The sequence below is a fragment of the Anomaloglossus baeobatrachus genome, chromosome 1 (genome assembly GCF_048569485.1).
Source record: "Anomaloglossus baeobatrachus isolate aAnoBae1 chromosome 1, aAnoBae1.hap1, whole genome shotgun sequence".
Taxonomy (NCBI): domain Eukaryota; kingdom Metazoa; phylum Chordata; class Amphibia; order Anura; family Aromobatidae; genus Anomaloglossus; species Anomaloglossus baeobatrachus.
This window is the reverse complement of record NC_134353.1, coordinates 241,574,178-241,600,553: the sequence shown is the minus strand read 5'-3', so window position 1 is coordinate 241,600,553 and position 26,376 is coordinate 241,574,178. Positions and strand designations below refer to the sequence as shown.

The 26,376-nt window shown below is 43.7% G+C and overlaps 1 protein-coding gene across 3 annotated transcripts in view; it reads left to right on the top strand.

Annotated features, from left to right (window-relative positions):
- Positions 1–26,376, top strand: part of JADE1 (jade family PHD finger 1) — an 89,411-nt gene that overhangs the window by 33,160 nt on the left and 29,875 nt on the right. For all 3 annotated transcript variants that reach the window (XM_075348675.1, XM_075348686.1, XM_075348697.1), the window contains exons 3-8: positions 9,190–9,266; positions 9,953–10,110; positions 13,587–13,777; positions 14,622–14,833; positions 21,370–21,537; positions 24,308–24,424. In XM_075348675.1, the coding sequence (XP_075204790.1) occupies positions 9,190–9,266; positions 9,953–10,110; positions 13,587–13,777; positions 14,622–14,833; positions 21,370–21,537; positions 24,308–24,424 (923 nt within the window). The remainder of the gene's footprint in view (positions 1–9,189; positions 9,267–9,952; positions 10,111–13,586; positions 13,778–14,621; positions 14,834–21,369; positions 21,538–24,307; positions 24,425–26,376) is intronic.

Genomic DNA, 26,376 nt, shown 5'->3' with positions numbered 1-26,376 from the left:
ATCTTGCCATGTAGGGGCTTGTTTTTTGCGAGACAAGTTGTACTTTTAAATAAAACCATAAGCTTTACCATATGGTGTACTGGAAAACAGCAAAAAAATTCCAAGTGTGGAAAAACTGCAATAAAAGTGTGATGGCACAATAGTTTTTGGGATGTTTTATTCACGGTGTTCACTATATGGTAAAACTGATGTGTGGGTATGATGCCTGAGGTCGGTGCGAGTTTGTAGACACCAAACATGTATAGGTTTAAAAGTGGCGTACGTTTTGCGCCATTTTCCAAAACCCGTAGCGTTCTCATTTTTTTGGGATCTATGGCTCAGTGATGGCTTCTTTTTTGCATCTCAAGCTGACAATTCTAATGGTACTATTTTTGCACAGATACTGTGTTTTGATCGCCTGTTATTGCATTTTGCGTAAAACTTACGGCGACTAAAAAACATAATTTTGGCATTTGGAATTTTTTTTCCACTACGCCGTTTACCAATCATATTAATTGATTTTATATTTTGATAGGGCATTTCTGAACGCGGCGATACCAAATATGTGTATATTTTTTTTTTTTAACCCTTTAATTTTCAATGGGGAGAAAGGAGAGTGATTTGAACTTTTTTTTTTTTTTTTATTTTACTAGTCCCCCTAGGGAGCTATAGCGATCAGCAATCCAATCGCTCTTCCCTATCTGCTGATCACAGCTATACAGCTGTAAACATCAGATACGGTCACTTCCTGCTTCACTGGCCTCCCGGCCGAGTGAAAACGAAAGTGACTCGTCATGGCTGCAGGCGTCATCACATGACCCTGTGCTACCATGGCAACCACCGAAAGTCACGTGATCAATCACGTGACTTACGGTGGGGGCGGCGGTAAGTAAAAATCGTGACCGCGTGTATATACATCTCGCTGCCAGACTTTGGCAGCGAGATGTAAGGGGTTAATGTTACGGGTGGAATGCGATTCCACTCGTAACACGCAGGCACACATGTCAGCTGTTGAAAACAGCTGATATGTGCGCCGATCGCCGCATCCTGCCCGGGGCGGGGCTTAGCGGCACCCACTCCATGACGGAAAGATCCGTCAAAGGTCGTTAAGGGGATAAAAAGGTTGTCCGGTTTCTAAGAAAAAGGTACCAGCTGCATGGATGTCTACAAAATGGTAAAATAAGACATATTTACCTGCTGTCAGCTCTATGGCAGGTGGTTGCCAGAACAGGAAACCATGACCTCCTATTCATCGATCACTTCACCACTAAGGCCTGTGATTGGCTGTAACAGACAGGTGACTGGAGCAGTGTGTCGTCAGCAGGCCGCCCCAGTAGTCTTTCTGGGACAGGAAGACATCATGTCCTGTTCCTGACTGACTCCCTGCTCATCAGCCTATGTGCAGAGCAAGGTGTCAGTCATTGAGGAAGAGGAATGATTTCAGCACGCTCTGCATAATGAGCACTGACTGCCACTGCCCCAGCATAACCTCGATGACTGAAAACGAGCGGCTACAGGGAGAATTTACCATAATTTTCTCCCTGCAGTCAGTTTACCATCAAGACTTCCGAACATGTTTAAAACAGTATTCCCTTGCAGATTTCTACAGTGATTTCAGGCTAATACTATATTTCTTTGTTCCGTTTACCTTAAGGGCACCATAGGGGCAGCTATCGCCCCTTACTACCGCATATATAGGAGCACTCAGCTTTTCCCATAGGACCGTAGGATGAATTATTGGAATTTCAGCCTGCCGATCCTGGTCTCCCCCAAGATAATTTTTTGAGGAGAGTTGTGAGGCCACCATACACATTAGACTGTTGCCCAAGTCCACCTATATTGGCGGATTCAGCTGACCTTAATGTATGGGGGCTGTATCCCTTGTCAGACATCTTTAAAGGGGTTTTCTCAAGTTTTAAAGTTATTGCCTATCAACGGTCCACTAACCATGGCCCACAGTGATGACCGGAATGGAGCGAAGGTCACTCATGCACGACCACTCCATTCATTCTAATGACAGTAGTGAAAATCATCAGAACATAGCACCTGGCAATCTCCAGCACCTCCTTTTATCTCATACATGTCAAACTCTGGCCCACAGGCCAATTCGGGCTCGCAGTGTAATTATATTTGGCCCTTGAGGAAATGCCCAATATAGTCTAGAGCTGGCCTACTCTAGTAATATTAGCGTGTGCGGTCTATCAGGCATTCATTACGCACATTGCCCTCCCCTCCTAGTTCCATTCCCAACCATAGGTCTCCACCACAGCCACACAAATGACGTGGCGCCCCTGTCCCTTCCCCGTACATGCCTCAAACACCTCACGTCACTCCATTTATAAGTTTATCTGAGAACAGAAACTTTTTTTTTAAGCATCCAATTGTGGAACTCACTATTATTCTACATTTTATTAACTAAAATGTTCTTTGTAGGGAAAAACCCTTTAAGTTTGTTTCCATATGAAAAAATGTAATAGTTATATGTTAACCCTAGCACGCATACCTGGGGCCTCGCAGGCCTGCTAGGTCACTTGTTTTCTATTGTAGATTTCTATGGTTGCGCGTTCTAGGGTTAAGGAAAAACATCTCAGGTGTAGACATTAAATATCGAGGTTGTCCCACCACTTTGTCCCAAGTTTTTAATTTTGGCCCCTCTATTTCAGTTTGGCGTCCCTGCTCTGTCTGATTCTTTCGAGCTGTCTCGGTTTGTCCTGCAGACTCAGGAGCCATCTTTCTCTTCTGTGCCTTGTCCATCAGTTTTTTTTTATAATATTTTAATTGTTCTAATTTTTTCACGGTCATCATTTTTTATTGTAACGTACAGAACTTGAGAAAGAAATAAGACACATGCAGAGATTTTCTGCAGTCCTCAGGCAGCTGAGTCCCTTCTCCCCACGGTATAAGGGTAAAGGCCATTCTGTCTGGCGTGGATTTACATAACCTCTTTGTACGTCTCCTCCTCAGCAGGTTTATGGCGTGTGCAGTAGATTTCTGGGAGGACATTACATGTCAGTCACCGAGCGATGATGCTGTTGTCATATTTAATCTGAAATTCCAGTCCTGTTTTACCCAGCGTGACAAACGTGCTGCAGCAATGACTCCATCGCTGCCGAACACTGAGCGGGATCATATTACAGTAAGGACGCCGAGCTGCAGATGCCAGGATTACACCATAATCCCTGTGTTCCATGGAACATGTTTGCTGAGATGAGGAGCAAAGTGCTTTTTTCCTATTGAAAACAAGACGCGTTTCGTAGCCTTGCTAAGAGTTGTACATGAAGGGCTATAGCTGAAATACATTTTGGCTTCCATGATAGGATGGGAGTGTGCTGTATGGCGGTATCCGTTCAGGGGCAGGCGGTTGGCGGTCTTTTATATAGAATTGTCTCTTCCGCTATTATCTAATGGCGATGTTGTGCCTGTGAAGACTCTCCATGTAGTGTCATTTCATGGTTATTTATATCAATAAATGTACATGTACATGGGTGGGTATGCCTAAGCAAGAGCTGCTCTGGCCTATAGATAAAGGTCAATGGACTATCCCTACTTGTTAGAAAGGTCCTTTAAAGGGAACCTGTCATCAGAAATTTCGCCCAAAAGCTAAAAGATTCCCCCTCTGCAGCTCCTGGGCTGCATTCTAGGAAGGTCCCTGTTATTATTGTGCCCCATGTGAGACCAAAATAAAGCCTTTATAAAGTTCTACCTTTTTGTATGCAGCTTCTGTAAATCTGTCACGGGGGCGGGCTCTCTGCCGTCCGTTATTTTGCCCCCTGGTCCTGTACGCCGCCCCCATCGCTCCTTTCCATATCTGATGCACCGCCCACTGCTCCAGCCATCCCCACGCATGCCCAGTGCCAGTCTCACAGGACTGAGCAGTGTGACCGCTGGTGACGTGTGCGCAGGCAAGTGATTATGGACGGGACTGTGACTGTTATCAGCAAGTACCCGGCCATAATCTCGTGAGCGCGCAAACCTCTCCAGCATTCACACTGTGCTCAGTGTAGATGCTAGACTGTATGGGCTGCTTCCAGGGATGACGTCCCTTTGTCATGTGATAGGGGCGTGTTCGAAATACTATCACATGACAAAGGGACGTCATCCCTGGAAGCAGCCCATACAGTCTAGCATCTACACTGAGCACAGTGTGAATGCTGGAGAGGTTTGCGCGCTCACGAGATTATGGGCGGGTACTTGCTGATAACAGTCACAGTCCCGTCCATAATCACTTGCCTGCACACACGTCACCAGCGTTCACACTGCTCAGTCCTGTGAGACTGGCACTGGGCATGCGTGGGGATGGCTGGAGCAGTGGGCGGTGCATCAGATATGGAAAGGAGCGATGGGGGCGGCATACAGGACCAGGAGGCAGAATAACGGACGGCAGAGAGCCCGCCCCCGTGACAGATTTACAGAAGCTGCATACAAAAAGGTAGAACTTTATAAAGGCTTTATTTTGGTCTCACATGGGGCACAATAATAACAGGGACCTTCCTAGAATGCAGCCCAGGAGCTGCAGAGGGGGAATCTTTTAGCTTTTGGGCGAAATTTCTGATGACAGGTTCCCTTTAACTATAATCAGGCAGCATAGTGCCCTCCTGCTCGCACCCCAGCCATGAAGTCTGATCTATGAGAAGCCTGTCTGTAAGTGCTCTGCAGCGCCACCACAGTAGACAAGGAGTATTACGCAGCTCTCATTCATATCATTGTGTTTTCATAGGTCAGGACCTCCAGACCAAAAGGTGCTCTTTGTGATCATTCTTCACTCCAGCCAACCGATGGGGATCACCAAATAGGTTTTCTAAACTGTGCTACCCCTTTAAATATATGTAGTTATGCTGATATCTGGTATCTCTTGTACTTTAAATTGAAGGTTATAGGCTAGGGGGTCTGACTGCTGGGACCACCATGATCCTGTGTACAGGGCTTTTTGGAGCTAAATGCTGTGGCATTCCATAAACAATGAAATGTCCTCCACTCCATTAATGGTTCTCTGGCTCGCTGAGGTTCCCTGATATCAGACCCCCAGAGATCAGAAACTTCTCATATTCTGTTAATAGGGAATAGAGTTCAGGTCTAGGGATACCCCTCTAACTTTGGCTTATCATAGATTTTGGTTTACTGCCCTTTTTTTTTTTTTTTTTTTTTTTAGCTACGAGAAATTATAAAAAGGAAGTACTCCGCAGCTATTGTAGGAAGAATGGGGAGCAAAAGGTCAAGCTGTTATATTTAGGGTAGTATTAATACCGCACTTCCCTTTTACTCTGAATGTAAAATGCCCGGCCACTTACAGATTTTTAGAGATGCACCCTAGTGTTTAGAGAACTGTACACAGGTGAATTGCTACGTTGGTGGCTGTGGCCCTCTCAGGAATTTTCCAGAAATCTGAACCCTGTATCCATAAGAGATGAAGCTCTATAGTTTAATATTGTAAAACGGCGAACAATGTGAGAACTAAGAAAAAAAATGTAATGGAACCTGCTTAGTTATAATAAAAGCTTCAAATGGTCTCCAGGATTTCTGCGCCATCAGTAAATGGGAACACTTTATTGTTTTACACCTGGAAAGCAATTGTGTATGTACACTATACAATCCGGTACCCATATAAGTATGGGAACCAGAATCCGGGGATTAAAAATGTTGGTGGAAGGGATAGGGGGATAGGAGCGCAATCGGTGTACTCACTGAAGCTCCGTGTGATGGCGGCAAGGTGCTTCCAGGTCACACATTCACTTCTGGGACTGCGTCTAGATCGTGCACTAAAAATAAAGGTAGATGCTAGAATGTAGGGGCTCCTTCCAGGTATGACGCAATTTATCACGTGATAGGCGGGCGTGTTCAAAATGCAGCTCAGGATGAGCCGCTACAGCAGTGTCTCCTCCTCCTACTCATCCTGAGCCCTCCAGGTTCATGATTTATGAAGCGGTAGGCTCAGGTGGGCTGCGCTAGCAATGTCTCCTTCTCTGCTCATCCTGAGCCCCCCTGGTTCATGAATCATGAAGCAGGCCCAGAGTGAGCTACGCCCACGATGTCTCCTCCTCTGCTCATCCTGAGCCCTCCTGGTTCATGAATCATGATTCTGACCCGTAGACAGAGCCTGTGATTAGTTGCAGACAGACGTTGTCACATAGGCTGGGGGCTTGTCTGACTACAACCACTCACAGAAGCCAGGCCGGCCAGTGGGCAGGGAAAGCAGTGCATATGTATGAGCAATGATGAGTAGCACAGGAAGGCCACAGGAGCAGTGTGACAGCTGTGCGGGAGTAGTTTACAGCCACGACGGAGCCTTGGTGAGTATGAAGCTCTCGCTTCATTCTTATTTTCTTTATTTTTCCTTTTTATTTATTATTATTATTATTATTATTATTATTATTATTATTATTATTATTATAATATATTTTTTTTTTTCTCGAGTGCCGAATCCGGATCAAACACTTGGAATCCTGGGTCCGGCACCCAGACACCTTTCAAACCGCGCAGATCCGGACTTTTACAGTCCGGTCCACCCATCACTAGTCAGGAGGAATTTTGTTCCACTCCTCTTTGCAGATCATCTCTAAATCATTAAGATTTTGAGGCTGTCGCTTGGCAACTCAGACCTTCAGCTCCCTCCGTAAGTTTTTTATGGAATTAAGGCCAGGAGACTGGCTAGTCCACTCCATGACCTTTTAATGTGCTTTTTTTAGATGCTTCTTTGTTGCCTTTACTGTATGTTTTGGGTCATTATCGTGTTGGAAGATGCAGCCACAACCCATTTTTAATGTTCTGTCGGCGGGAAGGAGGTTCTCACTCAGGATTTTACAGTACATGGCTCCATTCATTGTCCCATTGATTGGATGAAGTAGTCCTGTGCCCTTAGCAGAGAAACACTTCAAAACATAATGTTTCCACCTCCATGCTTGACAGTGGGGATGGTTTTCTCTTCCTCCAAACACGGCGCGTTGAGTTAAGGCCAAAGAGCTCAATTTTTGTCTCCTCTGACTACAGCACCTTCTCCCAATCACTCTCAGAATCATTCAGGTGTTCATTGGCAAGCTTCAGACGGGTCTACACATGTGCCTTCTTGATCAGTGGGACTCTGCCGGCATTGCAGGATTTTAAGCCATTACGGAGTAATGTGTTACCAATGGTTTTCTTGGTGACAGTGGTTCCAGCTGCCTTGAGATCATTAACAAGTTCCCCTCGTGTAGTTTTAGGCTGATCTCTCACCACGAGGTGAGATTATCATGGTGCACCAGATCGATGTCGATTGACACTCATTTTTTATTCTTCCATTTTCATACTATTGCACCAACAGTTGTCTCCGTCTCACCCAGCGTCTTACTTATGGTTTTGTAGCCTATGCTAGCCTTGTGCAGGTCTATGATCTTGTCCCTGACATCCTTAGAAAGTTCTTTGGTCTTGCCCATGTTGTACAGGTTAGAGTCTGACGGAGTCTGTGGACAGGAGTCTTTTATACAGGTGTCAATTTAAGACAGCTATCTTTAATGCAGGTAACGAGTTGATTAGGAGCATCTAACTGGTCTGTAGGAGCCAGAACTCTTAATGGTTGGTAGGGGATCAAAAACTTATTTCTCTCTGCAAAATGCAAATAAATTAATATAATTTAGACAATTAAATTTTCTGGATTTTCTTTTGGATATTCCATCTCTCACTGTTAAAATTAACCTACCCTTAAAATTATAGACTGTTCATGTCTTTGTCAGTGTGCAAACCTTACAAAATCAGCAAGGGATCAAATACTTATTTCCCCCACTGTATATACACATTGATACATAAACATACAAAACAGTGATGGGCGAACCCGGACTGTAAAATTGGGATCAGTGTCAGATACTTAGTATCCGTGCACTGACCCTGGATATGAAGTTCTCAGGGAACTCCATGTAACTATCTGAATTCGGCCACCCGGATAAGAAAAAGAAAGAAAATACGGATAAGCAGGTGCATTAAACTTATTGAGTCTCTCGCGGGCCGATAACACTACTTCCGTGGCCACTCCCCCAAAATTATGATACCCAGCACAGATACAGCATATAGCTACATGCTGCAGCCCCCAGTAGTGTGCTTATCTTAGCTGTGTATCAACAGAAGAGGGACCCCATGCAGCTCTTTTTTTGTTTTGAAAAAAACAAACAAACCCTACGCCTATTATTTATTTATTTTTTTTTTTATTTATTTTCACATTGCTATAGGTACGCAGACAGTGTGTGTGTGATTCCAAGCGGTCAGACGGGCTGTTACACAGGGTGGGAGTGTGGTCTGACTGCAACCAATGAGAGATGCCAGGACTGCTGGTGGGAGGGGGAAGCAGTGAATATGTATGAGGGTTAATTAGGGCCCTGAAATTAGTGTTACAGCCGCACAGGAGACTCTGTAAGTAAAACGTGCTTGCTCTAATCCCCCTAGCCGTTTCTACCACCATTTTAAAGCACAATATTCGGGTACCCATAACATTCTGTGGGCATTGGCATCCGGGCAGATATTCGGGGTTAATTCCGGTCACGAACTTGTTGTGTTTTTGGTTTTTTTTTTTTTTAATAAAAATCTAGTTGGACCCGCTGATACCGAATATCTGCCGGTTCTCTCATCAATAATGCAGAACTAAAGATAATCTGGAAATATTGTTCAATTTATTTATTTTTTTTTTGGGTGGGGGGGATGCCGTAGAGGGAAATATGTGGACACCTCCCAGCTTTTCCCTGTGCGTAAATATAGGCAAAAAAAATCTAAAACAAAAAAACACTGACTCCGATGCATCAAAGCTTCTATGTCTGAATTCTGGCTTAAAAAGCTTTTGAAATGGCGCAAGATTTTAGCACAATGCAAGAATCTTGCTGCCATTTTTCCACAGCTTTGATCAGTGATGCAGCAGGGATCGGACAGGTTTGTGGCAACCTCGTTATTCACATTCATGACAATCGGTGGTGAAGAAAGAAGTGCACAACTCTTTATAAGTTTGAGCACATGTATGGCAACCCGTGCACTAGAAAATCAAATTCCATGGCTAACCTGCCTGGCTATCTTCAGAGCTCCCATGGAAGACAGTGGGGATAGCTGCACATTCACAAACACTTCCACTGACTATAGCCAGGGAAAGGTGGATATGACCTAATTGTCTGGAAGGGAATACCCCTTAAGTGATGCTGCATCCTTCACCAGAATGAGTGACTCTTCTGTTGCCTGACTTTTCATTTGCTGCTTGCTTTTCAGGCCTGTCCACATCTTGGTCTCAGACAAGGTCTCGACATGGCAGAATCTCAAGACATGAAGATCGGAAGCCCTCTGAGGTAAGTGCGGGGGGCAGAGCAGGTCTCGACAGTGCGCAGGGCTTAGTACACGGTAATTGTGATCAGTCTACGAGGACGTGACCATCAGGTCTCAGTGGCCGATCTGTCTGCCCGATACTTGCCTATAAATATCACAAAAAACATCTGTCCCCAATACTTTTTTTTCTTTTTTAACTTTTATTTTAAACACTTAGATTTACTGATCCATGCTGATGTTGTGTTATAAATAGCAATCACTAAATCTTGCTCTGGTTAGTGATATAATCCATTAAATCGGTCAGTATGTGACTATCCAGGACGCTTAGTCATTTTATAGGATGTGTTTAGCAGTAGGACTTTGATGGCCTCTGAGTACAGTAATCCTGTCTGTAGGGACCTGCGTCCTGCTTATATATACAGTAACTAAATGGTACCGGAAATTGGACTTTTCTGCCATTTTATTCTTGTGTCTTTAACGTTGAGGAAGTGATTGTATTATTTTGTGCGTTTCATTAGCTTTCACAACATTGTCTCCAGTGTCTGGCAATCCGGCCGACTGGATGAGTCATATTTAATCCCATGCAGCTATTATTTGGCCCAGTAGGATAGGCCTTTTACAGTTAATGTCCACCCTGGTGATCGTCGTGGTCCTGCCAGCATAATAATGGAATGCATTAAAATGTTAATCGCTCCATGCTGTCGTGCAGGTGTTCCGAACAGACCTGATCACGGCCATGAAACTGCACGACTCCCACCAACTGAACCCAGAGGACTACTACGTGCTGGCTGATCCATGGCGGCAGGATTGGGAGAAGGGGGTGCAGGTGCCGGTGAACCCAGAGTTGGTCCTGGAGCCCGTCGCCAGGTGAGAAATTGGAACTTGTTTTGTAACACGCGGCACAGCGCAGATTATACACCCAGGAGAGCTCCATATGCTGCAGACGTTTATTGTGCACGGTGAAGCAGAAACGCACAAATCCTGCTGCTCGCTGATCCTCTATAAATGCCGGTTGTAGCATGCCGTAATTGCCAGGCCTGGATTTTCCGGCCGTGTGATGGCACCACTGTAATGTCAGTGTTGGCTATGGAGACAGTGTTTCAGCATTAATGCAGCATGCCTAGAATTATGTGATTAATGTACAAGTAGGGGGAAGTAAGTAGTTAAATATTTTATTAGACGTGTGTTAGGCTTCCTGGAAATGGCTGCTTCGTTATAGCCTGTAAAGGTGGGGTCCTATATATAAACCTAGACATGGTCTTTACACATTGGCTCACGAGAATTTTAGACACTCTTCCATAACCTAATATTTGAGTTTGCAGCAATTTGTTCATGTCACGTAATTAAGCTGCGCCAGTTTTTGAACAAAGCCACAGCCTTTTCTTGTTAAGCCATGCCCTTGTAGAACAAGAGGCAAAAAGTATTAAAATACATAAGAATGAGGTGCTACATCGGGGTATATATATCAGTACTGCCTAACCTTAAAGGCGTTGTCTCCTTTCAAAAACCTTTTTGCCCATGGACTCATTTACCATTAAGAAAACAAAATTTGAGCTTCACTTCTACTCCCCAGGTCCAGCTCTGTGTCTATTGTTTTATTACAATGGTGATGTCATTTTGACAGCACTGCAGCAAATAAGCGGAGAGTAAGTAAAAACGTAGCAGGTTAAATTGTAAGGTATTTAGCTAAATATATCCCCTGCTTGTCTTCACCTGCAGTAAAGGCTTTGGCCATGGTGTATCTTGGATCTTCCCCTTTTTCATGCTGCTAGTACAAAAGACTGACGTGTGCTGCCCACTATTGAGCAGTCTCCCAGGCGAATCCCCCCAGTGCCCCTCAATGGTTTGCATTGCGGTGCTTTACCTTACTTTAGATACAAGTATGGGATTACTTATTTGATTTGGGCTGACTTAGTCAATGTATCGCTCCACAATCTGCGCGTCTTACATAGTAGCAGTATCACCCCTTGAACTGGAGCTTGTGCCGAGCTGCAGTGTGCCGTGCTTGACCGTACAGGTAATAGCGACGCACCTAAATAATCTGCCTGGGATTTCTATGGACCTGCCCTGAGCTAGCCGTAAATTCATGCCCTGACTTTCTCCCCTAATAAAGTACTGCGGCGTGCCGTGAAATGTTATGATTGGGTGAGCTCATCGTGTCATTATTTTTAGTTAGTCTTATTGAATAAAGCATGCGTTTTTTGCTTGCCACCAACATGGTTGTAGTCGTCCTGGACAAATTAGCCCCCAGTTGTTAGACCCCGGCTGTGCCTGAAAGGTGGAAATTGACATCTAATTTCTAGTCTAGGTTCAGCGTTGGCTGCACTTTGAGGGACGGCAAACTGTGAAGCGATGACTTGTAACAGCGGCTTGCAGGCATGCGTGGGAAGGCAAATCAGTGTGCTTGCCTGTGTATTATTTCACATTCAGATTTGTTTAGAGTCTCCTGTGGAGATACAGCAGCTGTTTACCTGCATATCATTACTTGGTATTTCCTGCCTCTGCCTGACAAAAGGTTCATTTTTGACTTTACATACAGATTAGGTTACTAGGCATGATAAATGCTGATTACCGGAACTGCTGGTAACTTGGGTAAGCCGTTAAATACTGAATGATCTCCGGTTTTACCAGCATTGATTCATGTACTCCACTCCTATGGTGGCAATTAGTTATTGGTCTTATGGCCCCTTGACACTGGCCGATCGGCTACTAGCAGACTGATTGGCGGTCATTTACTGGCCTTAGACAAGCCGTCACATTCTAACCATAGAGTATCAAGATAGTGGCAGCAGTTTGTTGTCATTTTGATAAAAGCAATGTTTTCTGTGCTGCAGGTCTAGCAGTCATTACAGAGCTCATGAATATGCTGGGCTACTTGTCAGCCACGCCAAGTAGTCCTCTAATGGTAATCTACTGCTGATTAATCAGTGATTTTATCAAAACTACACTAAGGGGGACTTCTCACATAGCGAGATAGCTAGCAAGATCGCTGCTGAGTCACAGGTTTTGTGACGTACCAGTGACCTCATTAGCGATCTCGCTGTATGTGACACTAAGCAGCGATCTGGCCCCTGCTGTGAAATCGCTGATCGCTACACACTGTTCTGGTTTAATTTTTGGTCGTTGCTCTCCCGCTGTGAAGCACACATCGCTGTGTTTGACAGCGAGAGAGCAACGATCTGAATGTGCAGGGAGCCGGCTTCTGCGGACGCTGGTAACCAAGGTACACATCGGTTAGTCAAGCAAAGGCTTTGCTTGGTTACCCGATATTTACCTTGGTTACCAGCGTCCGCAGCTGCTAGAAGCCGGCTGCCTGCTCCCTGCACACTTAGCCAGAGTACACATCAGGTAACTAAGCGAAGCGCTTTGCTTAGTAACCTGATGTGTACCCTGACTACGAGTGCAGGAAGCCAGCGCTAAGCGGTGTGCGTAACCAGTGTAAATATCGGGTAACCAAGCAAAGTATTTTGCTTAGTTACCCGATATTTACCTTGTTTACGAAGCGCAGCATCGTTTCCACGAGTCGCTGCGGGCTGGTCACTGGTTGCTGGCGAGATCTGCCTGATTGACAGCTCACCAGCGACCATGCAGCGACGCACCAGCGATCCTGACCAGGTCATATCGTGGTCGGAATCGCTGGTACGTCATTTAGTGAGACGGTACCCTAAGCAGCCTAGTAATCAGGATCTCTGCCCTTACGTTACGTTATGCTGCTTTCAGATTAGGTGGCAAAAACTCGGTGACCCATTCCCTTTAAGTGTGCAGTGTATGCCATGTACTATGACACTGCAGTCCTGTTTTAAGCAAATGCCCAACCATATTGTATCCCAAGATTCAGGAGTAGTAATGAGCGAGCACCAACATACTTGGGTGCTCAGTACTCGTAATGAGCAGTTGGCTGCTCGGTTGGGCGCGACTCGAGTACACAAGTATAATTGAAGTCAATGGGGAACTCAAGCATTTTTCCGGCAACTCCCTTTTTGCAGCCCATTGAGGCCTCGCTCCTTTGGCTGGGCAGGGGGGGTTGAGTGGGCATGAACCCTTAGCATCATTTGCTTTTTCTCTGATATTGTCTGATTCATTTTTTACTATATATACAGATTAAGTTACTTGGTATAATGCTGATTACTGGATAAACTGATCAGCTAATTGAATAGAGTATTGGGATTTTTTTAGTTTCTGGGTTTTTTTTTTTTTAACCTGAAAAATCTTTTCAAGCTGAAAGGAAGGTATAATTTTTCAGAAATTGTCCTGCTTTAATGATCCAGTTCTAGAAATGATCAGTAATGCTTTCTGATGCTGGGACTAAATTGCCATTAATCTATATCTGTTTATTCTTCTAGGGCTATTGCGGAGACAGACAAGGTGGTCACATACACTAGACCTCGAAAGTACGTCCATTCATCGGGGTCAGATCCTCCTGAGCTGGGATACGTTGATATCCACACTCTGGCAGATGGTGTTTGTCGCTATGACCTAAATGAGATGGATGTCGCTTGGCTTGAGATGATTAATGAAGAATTCAAAGACATGGGTAAATAATTGTAACCGATCTTCTGCCCAATTGTTATATAGGTGGAAGCCAGGAGTCCCTGTACACTGCTGGCAAAAGTCAGAAAATGTAGGCATTGTAATCTTGATCCTTCACTGATTTTTGGAATAAAAGGGCTGAATGACGAGCCTGGATCCCACAGTTCTGAGAATAATCGGACGAAAAATCTCAAATGATCAAAGATCTATTGGAATCTGCAGCAGCCTCATAAACATATAAGGCTACATACACATGTCCTGTAATCATCCGGTAGAAAGGATCCTGCAGAGATCTGTTGGGAAAATGATGTCTGCCGGATCCCTTTTTTTTTTTTTCTCTTTCTTCTTCACGTTGCTGCAGTCTATGGCGAGCAGATCCATTAACGGATTGCTATTTATCTTCCATTTGATACGGATCCAGTAAGGAAAAAAAACGGATCTGTAACAAATGCAAGAATAACGGATGACTAAAAAGCAATCCGTTAACTGATTTGTTCTCCATAGACTCCAATGTTAAAAAACCGGATGCGGCAGACATTTATTATTTAACAACGGTCAAAAAAGTTGTTTGCAGAACTTTCTTCCCAATGGATGTCAGCAGGATGCATTTAAATGGATGATTACTGAACATGCGAATGTTGGCTTAAATGTTCTTCTATTCCTCCCACAACAGATACCAGCGGGGTCCATTGTGGCGTTTGCTGTTTTGACAGGAAAAATAGCATTATCTGTGCCTCCTGTAAAATGTGGCAGAACTTATGGCGAATCCTACAACACAATAGTGAAGAGTCATATTGTCCTTTTTATACCGGCTGATGAGGGTTCATCCTTATTTTGTTGATCTGTAGGTATGCCACAACTGGATGAATACGTCATGGAGCGAGTAATGGAGGAGTTTGAACAGAGGTGCTATGACAGTATGAACCATGCCATCGAATCGGAGGAAGGCCTTGGAATAGAATATGATGAGGATGTGGTATGCGATGTTTGCCAGTCCCCTGATGGAGAGGATGGCAATGAAATGGTCTTCTGTGATAAATGTAACATTTGTGTACATCAGGTATGTATATCGCTCATGTATTGTGCTCTTATTACTGGTGATTCCAGTAGACCATACATTAACTTGTTGCCTTTTATGACTGATATTGTCACTGCCCCTCCTCTGTTTCTGGCATAGTAATGATTGGCACACTTTAGGCAGTGGTTTTCTGTTACACTTGAGCTGACTTTATAGATGAGCCATGTAGATAAAGGGCCGCCATTCATTCAGTCTGATGTATGGGGTATGATGTCACAAGTGTTCACTAACGATCAGAAAACACTTAATTTAACCTCTTTTAAGATTTATTTTTACGTGCATGCTGGGACTTTTGTGGCAATACACTCTGGGGGTGGGGTGCCGATGGATTGCCACGGCCGCCGGTCACCTGCTGAAGGTCCCCGTGCCTGCCATGACTGTGCTTCTGTGAAGACGAGCTTATGGGTGGCGTTCATAGAAGACCGTGATTTTCACTGTATACTGCATTATCGTAGTATTACAGTATATATTACAAGCAATTACCAAGAGGACTTAAAAATAAAGTAGAAAAATAAATAAATATAGTGAGTCCAATCCTTTAAATTTAATTTGCCTGGTAAACGGCGTAAAGAAAAGTTTAAAATGTCAGAATTGCGTTTTTTCTGGATGACAACACTGCGGGAAAAAATCGGTTTTCAAAATGTTATCGATAAAAATGTCAGCTTAAGACAGAAAAAAACGCACCCTTATGCAACTCCTTCGACTGAAAAATGAGACTCTTAGGCTATGTGTCCACGGTAGAATGTACCTGCGGATTTTTCTGGCTGAAAATCCGCGACTTTCGCGGCAAATCCGCACGGATTTTTTTTTTTTTTTCCCCATTCAAAACCAAAAATCCGCACCAAATCTGCACCAAACAATTGACATGCTGCAGATTTTTCCGGATCAAAATCCGCGGCAAATCCGCAGCGGAAAAATCCGCAGCATGGACACAGCATTTCCAAAATGCCATTGAAATGGCTTGGAAGTGCCGCTGCTGCAGATTTTCGGGAAATCCGCGGCAAAATCCGCGCAAAATCCGCAGCGTGGGCACATAGCCTTAGCAGTGTCAGAAAATGGTGACACAAGTGGAATATTTTTATTTATTTATTTATCTTATGATGTAGTGATGAGCGAGCACTCTGTACTCTTAACCCCTTCACGACCCATGACTGATGTATCCATCATGGATTGGGTGAGGTTAATCCCCACTCCCTGCCGTGACGATCCGCCCACATATCAGCTGATTTCAACAGCTAACATGTGTGCATGCAAGTTACGAGTGGAATTGCATTCCACCTGCAACTTTTAACCCCTTACATCTCACTGCCAAAATCTGGCAGCAAGATGTATATGCACGCGGTCATTACTTTTACTTACCGCGCCCCCCCACCAAAAATCACGTGCGTGATCACGTGACTTACGGTGGTTGCCATGGTAGCACAGGGTCATGTGATGACGCCTGTAGCTAACATGAGTCCCTTTCTCTCAGTGCCGGCCTAGTTCTAGCATTGAGAGTAAAGCAGCATATCTTCTCAGCTCTGTAGCTGAGATCTACAGATATGAATGAGCGATCAGATTGCTGATCCTTATACTCCCCTAGGGGGTCTAGTAAAATAAAAATAAAAAAAAGTAAAAAAATAAACATAAAAGTTCAAATCACCCCCCTTTTGCCCCCATTGAAAATTAAAGGGTTAAAAAAAGAAAAATATACACACATTTGGTATCACCGCGTTCAGAAATGCTCGAGCTATCAAAATGTAAAATCAATTATTTGATCGGTAAACGGCGTAGCGGCAAAAATATTCCAAACGCCAAAATTACATTTTTTTTGGTCGCAGCAAGTTTTGTGCAAAATGCATTAACAGGCGTTCAAAAAGTAGCATATGTGCAAAAATGGTATCGTTAGAAATGTCAGCTCGAGACGCAAAAAATAAGCTATCACTGAGCCATAGATCCCCGAAAAATGAGAACGCTAAGCGTTTCGGAAAATGGCGCAAAACGTGCGCCACTTTTATTGGACAAACTTGTGAATATTTTTTAACCCCTTAGATACAGATAAACCTATACATGTTTGGTGTCTACAAACTCGCACCGACCTGAGGCATCAAAGCGACACATCAGTTTTACCATATAGTGAACATGGTGAATAAAATATCCCAAAAGCTATTGTGCGATCACACTTTTTTTTGCAGTTTTTCCATACTTGGAATTTTTTTTGCTGTTTTCCATCACACTATATGGCAAAAATTATGATTTTAATTTAAAAGTACAACTCATCCCGTACAAAATAAGCCCGCATATGGCAAGATTGACAGAAAAATAAAAAAATGACGGCTCTCGGAAGAAGGGGAGGAATAAAAAACAAACGGAAAAAGGGAAAACGCCCTGGGGCTGAAGGGGTTAATCAGTCGGACTCTCGTTTACCGAGTATAATTGAAGTCAGTGGGGAACTGCAGAATTTTTCTGGAAGATCTGCTTGAGTTCCCAAATTGACTTCTATTATACTCGGTACACAAGTCAAGCCCGTCCATGGGCCAACTGCCCGTTACGAGCACCCGAGCATGGTGGTGCTCACTCATCACTAATGGTCAGATATTTTTTACCCCACAGTGAACACCATAAAAACTAAACCCACAAAACAACTGCAGCGTTGTTTCTTCTGCGCAGTTTCTCCAAGCTTTGTTTTTTTTTTTCCCTTCTAGTACCTTTTTAAATTATAAAATGAATAGTGTCATTTGAAACTACAACTTGTGTCACAGAAAACCAAGCCCTCACACATCTGTGGACATGGATGGAAAAATTAAAAAAAAAATGTGGCTTTTGGAAGAAGGGGAGGAAAAAACAAAAAGCTGGGAAACTGTCCAGTCTGGAAAGGGTTAAGGTGGAAAGTGTTCTCCTGGCATCGGCCAAGTACCAAGTTGCTCTGACAATCTGCCAGATATTGAGATGGTGAGGAATGATTCACAGAGTCCATTGAAGGTTTGCTTGTCACCACTTCAGCCAAAGCTTGACTTGGTACAAGATGATCCGAGGTTGGTGTGCAGCTCTTAGGTTATGGAATTAGGCCGCCAACATACTAATCACAGTCGTCACCCTCGTCACCCAGTTATAATGAGACGTCACAACATCGTGTACACCACTCACACATAGTAGATCATATGGTGCCTGGTGGATAATATTGTCAATAACCATGGTCTGATCATCAATGATGAGCTGATCTTGTGACCAATAAGAATTAATAGTTCATCACATGTGGTGACGGTAATATATGTGATAACGACAAATAGCCGTCTTGGTTAAAGTTGATAAGGAACCTGTTTTCTTAGTAATGAGAAATGTGTCACACTGAGACGTACATTATAAATATTCCTTTCATATGACTGATGACAGTCCTGTCCAATACATGCCTCATGCCTGACATGGTGCACTTGGTCAACAAGCGGGATAGAGGCCTTCCATCATTCCCCTTGTTACTGCTGGACAGTAAAGGCCAAATAAAGTCATAATGTGAAGATAAGTAGGAAGATGAGCAATCAATTTGTACATTAAGAGTTGAAATGGACATTTAGTTATGACTCTACAAGAACGTGTCCTTTTTTAATATATAGTGTGTGTGTGTGTGTGTGTGTGTGTGTGTGTGTGTGTGTGTGTGTGTGTGTGTATTGCAGTATATAATTAAAAATCATGGCCTGCTATGAAGCCCAGCCACAGTCTGGTCTTCACAGGAGCACCATTTTGGCAGGCACATTGGCCTTCAGGTGGTCCTGGCTGCCATTGCAACTCATTGGCAATCTGCAATCTCATCGCAGGGTCAATGAGTGTGTGTAACGGCATCCCCCCACGCCCTAAGGAGACTGTCAACTTCTAAATATATATTAAAAAAACTATGCCATGATAATGTAGACTTACCCCCTATAAAAAAAAATCATACCAGTACTGTACTTGTTGTATAGTGCCTGAGGAATTAACACTTAATCGTATGAAAATGCTTCATTGCATCCTTGGTGTGGCCTGTAGCTCGGCGCACTGTTGCACTTCCTTATTTCGCAAGGTGGGCAGTTTCTCTACTTCTGACTGACACCACTTGCATCAGAGTGAGTGCTGCCTAAAGTCAGCCGGTGTGTGCACATTACATAGGTAAGGATGGTTGACCTCGGGGAGATCAACATCCAACACCGCGGAGACACCATCATGTGTTTCTCAACGCAGTGACACTAGAACAAGGCCCCCTAGGAAAATATGCAAAACAAGAATGCCGCGGAGACACCATCACATGTTTCTCAACGTTGGCAGGAAACTAGCCAGGTCTTTCACCGGGAAGGAACAACCACGGGAAGGGCAGTCTGCAGTCAAGGAAACCGCCTATACCAAAACATGGTATCCATCCACAGACAGCTGTTTCAGGGTATTTGCACCTCATCAGTGTGGAGTAGAAAACTGGCTTCTGGGAGCATTGCCTAGTAGAAGACTACTAGGTGTGTGCACACTGACACTGCCTGTGTGCAGCCACTTGCACACAAAGTAGCCAGTTTTCCACCTTAGTGCTGACACTGCTCACTACACAGATACACTCCTGGAAGCATATTGACTTTTTCCTCATTTTGTGCTATAGTAGCTTTTCTGTAGAATCCTCCTATGCATCTTTTCATATTTTCCCCTTGGTACACCACAAAGGTATCCATTACAATTTGCCCCTTGTCATAGTTACTGAGATCATTATGCCTATCCATTTTCCCTGCTTCCAACATATTCACTTCAGGAATTTACTGTTCACTTGCCGCCTTAGGCTGCTTTCACACTACGTCTTTTTAACATGCGTCCTGAACGTTTTTTTGCTGCAAAAGCGGATCCTGCTTTTACAGCAAAAAACGCATGCAAACGCATGTGTTACTTTGCAGGATCCTGTCACTGGATGTTTAGGGGCGGGCATTGGAGTCATGTGATCGGGAGTGAAGGGAACTAAACGTGCCAGACTGGGAGCCGGCTTCTTACAACTGCGGAGGTTCGTAACCAAGGTAAACATCGGGTATACTTGCTTGGATACCCGATATTTACTTTGGTTACGAGCGTCTGCAGCTGCTAGGAGCCGGGCTCCCTGCACACGTAACAAACGTAAACATCGGGTAACTAAGATAAGTGGTTACCCGATATTTACCTTGGCTACGAGTGTCCGCAGCTCTCAGGTGGGGGAGAGAGAGGGGGAGAGAGACAGAGAGGTAGGAGAGAGACTGATCACGGGGCTGGTTTCTGGGCATACTCAGTAGAGCAAGCAGGATCCTGTCTATCCTCATGCCAGCGTTCACCTGCGTTTGCATGCTGTTTAGTCAGGATCCAGCAATTTGCAGTATTTGGACGCAGCTCAAAAACGCTACATGTAGCGTTTTTGAAAGATGTTAAAAAACTGCAAGTCGCTGGATCCTCACTATAACGCACGCAAATGCAGGTGAACGCATGTTAACGCTAGTCCATTGCAAATGCATTGAAATGAAAACGCATTTGCACTGGATCCATTTTTGCGTTAAAAAAAACGTTCAGGACGCATGTTAAGCTGCTTTCACACTACGTCTTTTTAACATGCGTCCTGAACATTTTTTTAACGCAAAAACGGATCCATTGCAAATGCGTTTTCATTTCAATGCATTTGCAATGGACTCGCGTTAACATGCGTTCACCTGCGTTTGCGTGCGTTATAGTGAGGATCCAGCGACTTGCAGTTTTTTAACATCTTTCAAAAACGCTACTTGTAGCGTTTTTGAGCTGCGTCCAACTTCTGCAAATTGCTGGATCCTGACTAAATAGCATGCAAACGCATGTGAACGCTGGCATGCTGATAGGCAGGATCCTGCTTGCTCTACTGAGCATGCCCAGAAACCAGCCTCCGTGATCAGTCTATCTCTCCTACCTCTGTCTCTCTCCCCCTCTCTCTCCCCCTCTCTCTCCCCCTCTCTCTCCCCCTCTCTCTCCTCCCTCTCTCTCTGTCTCTCCCCCTCCCTCTCCCCCACCTGAGAGCTGCGGACACTCGTAACCAAGGTAAATATCGGGTAACCACTTATCTTAGTTACCCGATGTTTACGTTGGTTACGTGTGCAGGGAGCCCGGCTCCTAGCAGCAGCTGCAGAAGCTCGTAACCAAAGTAAATATCGTGTATCCAAGCAAGTATACCCGATGTTTACCTTGGTTACGAGCCTTGCAGCTGTCAGATGCAGGCTCCCAGTCTGGCACGTTTAGTTCCCCTCACTCCCGATCACATGACTCCAATGCCTGCCCCTAAACATCCAGTGACAGGATCCTGCAAAGTAACACATGCGTTTGCATGCATTTTTTGCTGTAAAAGCAGGATCCGCTTTTGCAGCAAAAAAACGTTCAGGACGCATGTTAAAAAGACGTAGTGTGAAAGCAGCCTTACTTATGCTTTTCCCTGGTAGGTGCCATTATCCAATGATTACCAATGTTATTCACATCCCTTGTTGGTGATATTGCAGTGGCTGATCAGTATATATGCTGCAGGTAATGATCTCCTCTTCACTTGGTTTTAGGCATGTTATGGCATATTGAAAGTACCGGAAGGAAGTTGGTTGTGCCGGACCTGTGCCTTAGGGGTACAGCCAAAATGCTTATTGTGCCCGAAGAAAGGAGGAGCTATGAAGCCTACACGCAGCGGCACCAAGTGGGTCCATGTCAGCTGTGCTCTGTGGATTCCTGAGGTATCATTAAATGGTTAAAATTGTTTAAGCTAGTCCTCCTCTCTATGTTACCACACTCAATCGCTTATCATAAAAGAGACATACTCCGCTTCTGCCTGGCGGCGGCGCGCTCCGTCATACCTAGGTACTGGAAGTCCTCCACGATCCCTCCTATCTCGGAGTGGTACTCTGAAATGGCAAACATATATAGGATGGAGGAGCTCTCTGCCAACATTGCGGGCACTAGAGATAAATTTTGCAGGACCTGGGGAGAATGGATCCTATTTAAAGATTCTTCAGATTTTGTTAAACTGTTTTGACGGAGCCATAACATCTTATTAGATTGGTGGAGTAAAGCATGGTCAGGGATGAACTGGACAAGAATGTAGTATCACCTGATTCTCAGACGACAGAGAGCGCCCCCCCCCACCCTAATCAAATCAAACTACCCACCATTTTCCCTTGTGTGTCTGCCTTCGTCTTCCCAGCTTACTCACGCTGCTACCTACCTCCCCTCCACTTCCCCTTCTAATTCCCTCCCCCCTCCCCCCTTTCTTTCCTTTTTCTTTTCTCTCTCTCTTCTCTTCTCCTTCCCTTTTCCTGGGTTCTCGTTGGAACCCAATTTGAAGAGGTTTATTGAGGTTTATAGATGAAAAGTGTTCACTATTCGGTCAAATTGAGATTGAGACAGATTGAGAAAACATGATTTCTTTACTATGCAATTTATAAAACGTTTGACATGTCAGTCATTCAGTTTCACATGCTGTATATGTATAATATGATATGTTTACAATAAAAATAGATTGAACATAAAATTGTTTAAGCTATAGTCAGTAATTTTATATTTGCTTGATAACCATATAATCTATTATTGACCATAGAAAAAAAAAAACCTTTAAAAATATATTTTATTATTTCATGTTAAAACAATCCCTAGACATACACACATAAACAGGACAGACAATCCCAAGTCTGCCAACATCCAATGGAACCCCTCTGTAAAATTAACAGAAAGGAGCAGGCAGATGAATGGGGTAGTCAAATTGTCCCCTAATGAACAATCAATTCATGCTGTATCATGATAAATCCAGTATCGTGAAGGAGTACCAGATAAATGATAGTGGTGCAACCAGGGTAAGGCCCAAATTCCCTTCAAGGCCCTACCTACCCGCGGAGGTTGGCACCCTAGACCTGGACGCAATGGACGGAGAGAAAATCAAATAACTTCAGATATAAAGCGCTAAAATTACTCACAAAGGGAGGGGAGGAAAAACAACAGCATGCAGCCTTTATTATGTGACAAACCAAACATCCAACAGATAAATTGCCAGAGGTGGCACATAGAGAAAAGGCTTATGTGCTGAGATGATAAGCATCCCCCACAAAACAAAAAGCACCTATAGAACGTTCCACACAGTTGAGACAACAAATTGAGCCCATAAGGGTTAATCCATCGGCAAACAATTATATATATATTAATGTGTTTCACTATTGTCCAACTGGAGGCCTGTTGGACAATTACTGGATTGATGCTAGGTGAATTTTTTAGCACTCAGGATCTGAAATTGTACTTTGATGTTGAAAGTGATCCTTCTTTTTGATCTGGTCCACTTTAACACTGTTTAAATATGAAAAATCTACTGTATCATTGATATGTGTGTTTGAGTCCTCATTATTGATTAGCCTGTTGGTGCAACCTCCCCACACTCCCTCCTCCTCCCAGAATAGCTGCACATGAGATCAGTAGAGGGAAAGAAGGGTGAGTCATCGGTGAGCGGGGGCGCCATTGCGTCCAGGTCTAGGGTGCCAACCTCCGCGGGTAGGTAGGGCCTTGAAGGGAATTTGGGCCTTACCCTGGTTGCACCACTATCATTTATCTGGTACTCCTTCACGATACTGGATTTATCATGATACAGCATGAATTGATTGTTCATTAGGGGACAATTTGACTACCCCATTCATCTGCCTGCTCCTTTCTGTTAATTTTACAGAGGGGTTCCATTGGATGTTGGCAGACTTGGGATTGTCGGTCCTGTTTATGTGTGTATGTCTAGGGATTGTTTTAACATGAAATAATAAAATATATTTTTAAAGGGTTTTTTTTTCTATGGTCAATAATTGTGAGTATACCCTTTACATTAATTCTTTTGGTCTTTAACCATATAATCTACCCATATTATTTGGACATTGGTCAGCCACCATGTTTTTTGAGTGCTGCTGTAGAGATTCCATTACAGTTGCATATTCTCATTATTGAAATTGCCATACCAAGAAGAAAGACATGGAGTTATAGAAATCACAGGGTAAATTAAAAAAAAAATGTTGATTAAAATTTCAGTATGCAGTGTGAGCATCAGGCACAAATATACAGGCACTTTACACGCTTCAGCTGCGATCAATGAGATTATTAGTGGTTGTCTGAGTGTTGAAGAATTATTCCTCAATGCACTTGGGCACACAAATCATCAACATCCGCTGCTGGCATCTGCCTTTTGAAATTGCCAACCATCAACATCCCAAATGTTGTCGATGAAAGACCAGTCTGGAGGCCCTGATAGCATATTTGGTCCATGCGGACTTCTCACAGCATCACAAGCAACACGCAGACTAGTGTGGTCATGATCAAAACCAGCTCTTGAGACCCTTATACTTGCACTCGGAGAGTTTCCTATTGCCTGACTGTAGATGTTGATTGACCAAGATGTGAACAAATAAGAAATGTCTTAGTAGCTGCAATAAAACCTTCTTACTGAGGAGTCTTTAGTTTACTAATAATATATTGTTATCCTAGGTGAGCATTGGGAGTCCAGAAAAGATGGAGCCCATTACTAAGGTCTCTCACATACCCAGCAGTCGCTGGGCTCTTCTCTGCAACTTGTGCAATGACAAGTTTGGGGCCTGCATACAGGTAAGGATTGCCTAACAGAACTGCTGTAAAGGAGTTGGTTTCCTTAGCCTCACACCCCATACTATTCATATCTTCATGTAGTTGTTTATGAAAGAAGTTCCTCAATACTGTCATTATTACTGCCCACGATCAGGATTAGCAGCGTTGTGGATGCAGCTTATTTTCGCTGTATCCAAAATGCTGCATTGTACACTAAAATCACAGTGGATGGGATTTATAGAAATCTCCTGCCCATTGTGCTTATACGCAGCGTACTCTGACATACGACGCGCCTTCTGACCTGCAGCATATCAAGTTATTCTTGTGGAGATGCAAGAGTTCCCTGCGGGTAGAACAGCAGGGCTGTGGAGTCTGAGTCGTGGAGTCTGAGTCGTGGAGTCTGAGTCGTGGAGTCTGAGTCTGAGTCGTGGAGTCTGAGTCGTGGAGTCTGAGTCGTGGAGTCTGAGTCGGAGCTCATTTTGGTGGAGTCGGTATAAAATGCACAGACTCCGACTCATAAAATATATAATAAATTGGGGACAGTAGTGCAATGCAGAATGTGCTGAATATTTTACTAAATAATAACATTTAGTATAATGCTTATATTTAAGTGAAAAATGTATTGTAGTACAATGTGAACATTAGACATTTAATAATTTTTATGATACAATAATCAAGATATTTAGAACATAAAATATATTTATTGGAATACAACTTTAGAACCCAAAACTAATAAATTGTAAATATGTAATACAATATGTAATATATATTATATACACACACACACACAAGATATATATGTAATCTACTGTATATTACATAGTGTATTACATATTTACAATTTATTACAGTTTTTTGTGTTCTAAAGTTGTATTCCAATAAATATATTTTATGTTCTATCCAAATATCTTGATTATTGTATCATAAAAATTATTAAATGTCTTATGTTCTCATACACATGTTCATGTATTACAATAAATTTTTCACCTAACTATAAGCAATAAATGTAGGAGTCGGAGTCGAAGGTTTGGTTTACCGACTCCACAGCCCTGGAGAACAGAGTGAAATACGCTGCACCCAGAATCCTGATCATGGGCACTTTCGCTGAGTTCTCCCTGAGAAAACACTACCATCTTCGCAAGAGAAAAGAAGCTGCATCTAGAACACAGCGTCTCCAGATTGTGGGCACGTATACGTACATGGCCAGACTGCTCCTCTGTTATGGAAAAATCAGCATTTGAGTTGATATGCAAGTGAGACTGTAGAACTATTTGTAGATCTAATGCCGCAGTCACTCCAGCTCTATTCCCTGCTCAGCACCACCACTTTCTGCTTGACTGACTGATGCTTTTCCTGACTTGAAGTGACACCGCATAGAGGCTTTCAACCAAGCAGAAGGAGGCTGCTCTGGGCAGGAAATAGAGCTAGAGTGACAGAGACTTCAGATCTGCTGCAGCTATTTGCATTATTGATTCAAACGTTGATTTCTCCGTAACAGAGGAACGGACGGTCCATGTACAGGTATTGCTGGATTTGTGCTTGAAAGTGCTACCTGCAGATATAAATAGCAGGATTTCACACCTCAGACTGACAGATTCCCTTTAAAGTCCAATTATTGAAATCTCAAATGTGAGCTGATACATGCGGCCAATCCGTGGGCAGCATGTATCAGATACTGACTGTATTATCTCAGCCAGATGGGTTTTTGACTCTGAAACACTGCTGTGTTTTAGGCTAGGTTCACATTTCCGTTGTTTTGCGTCAGTCACACGCGTTGCTTGACGCATGTGACTGATGCGTTGTACAACGGATGACAAAGATCAGAATTCATTGTCGGACTCCGTTGTGTGCGGGGGGCGGAATGCGAGGTGGGTGGAGCCCAGCGGGGCCGTTGCGCTGAGGACGTCAGTGCCGCAGTCTGCATGGCTGGGGACAGGTGAGTGTACGTACATGCGGAGTGCGGGAGGGGGCGG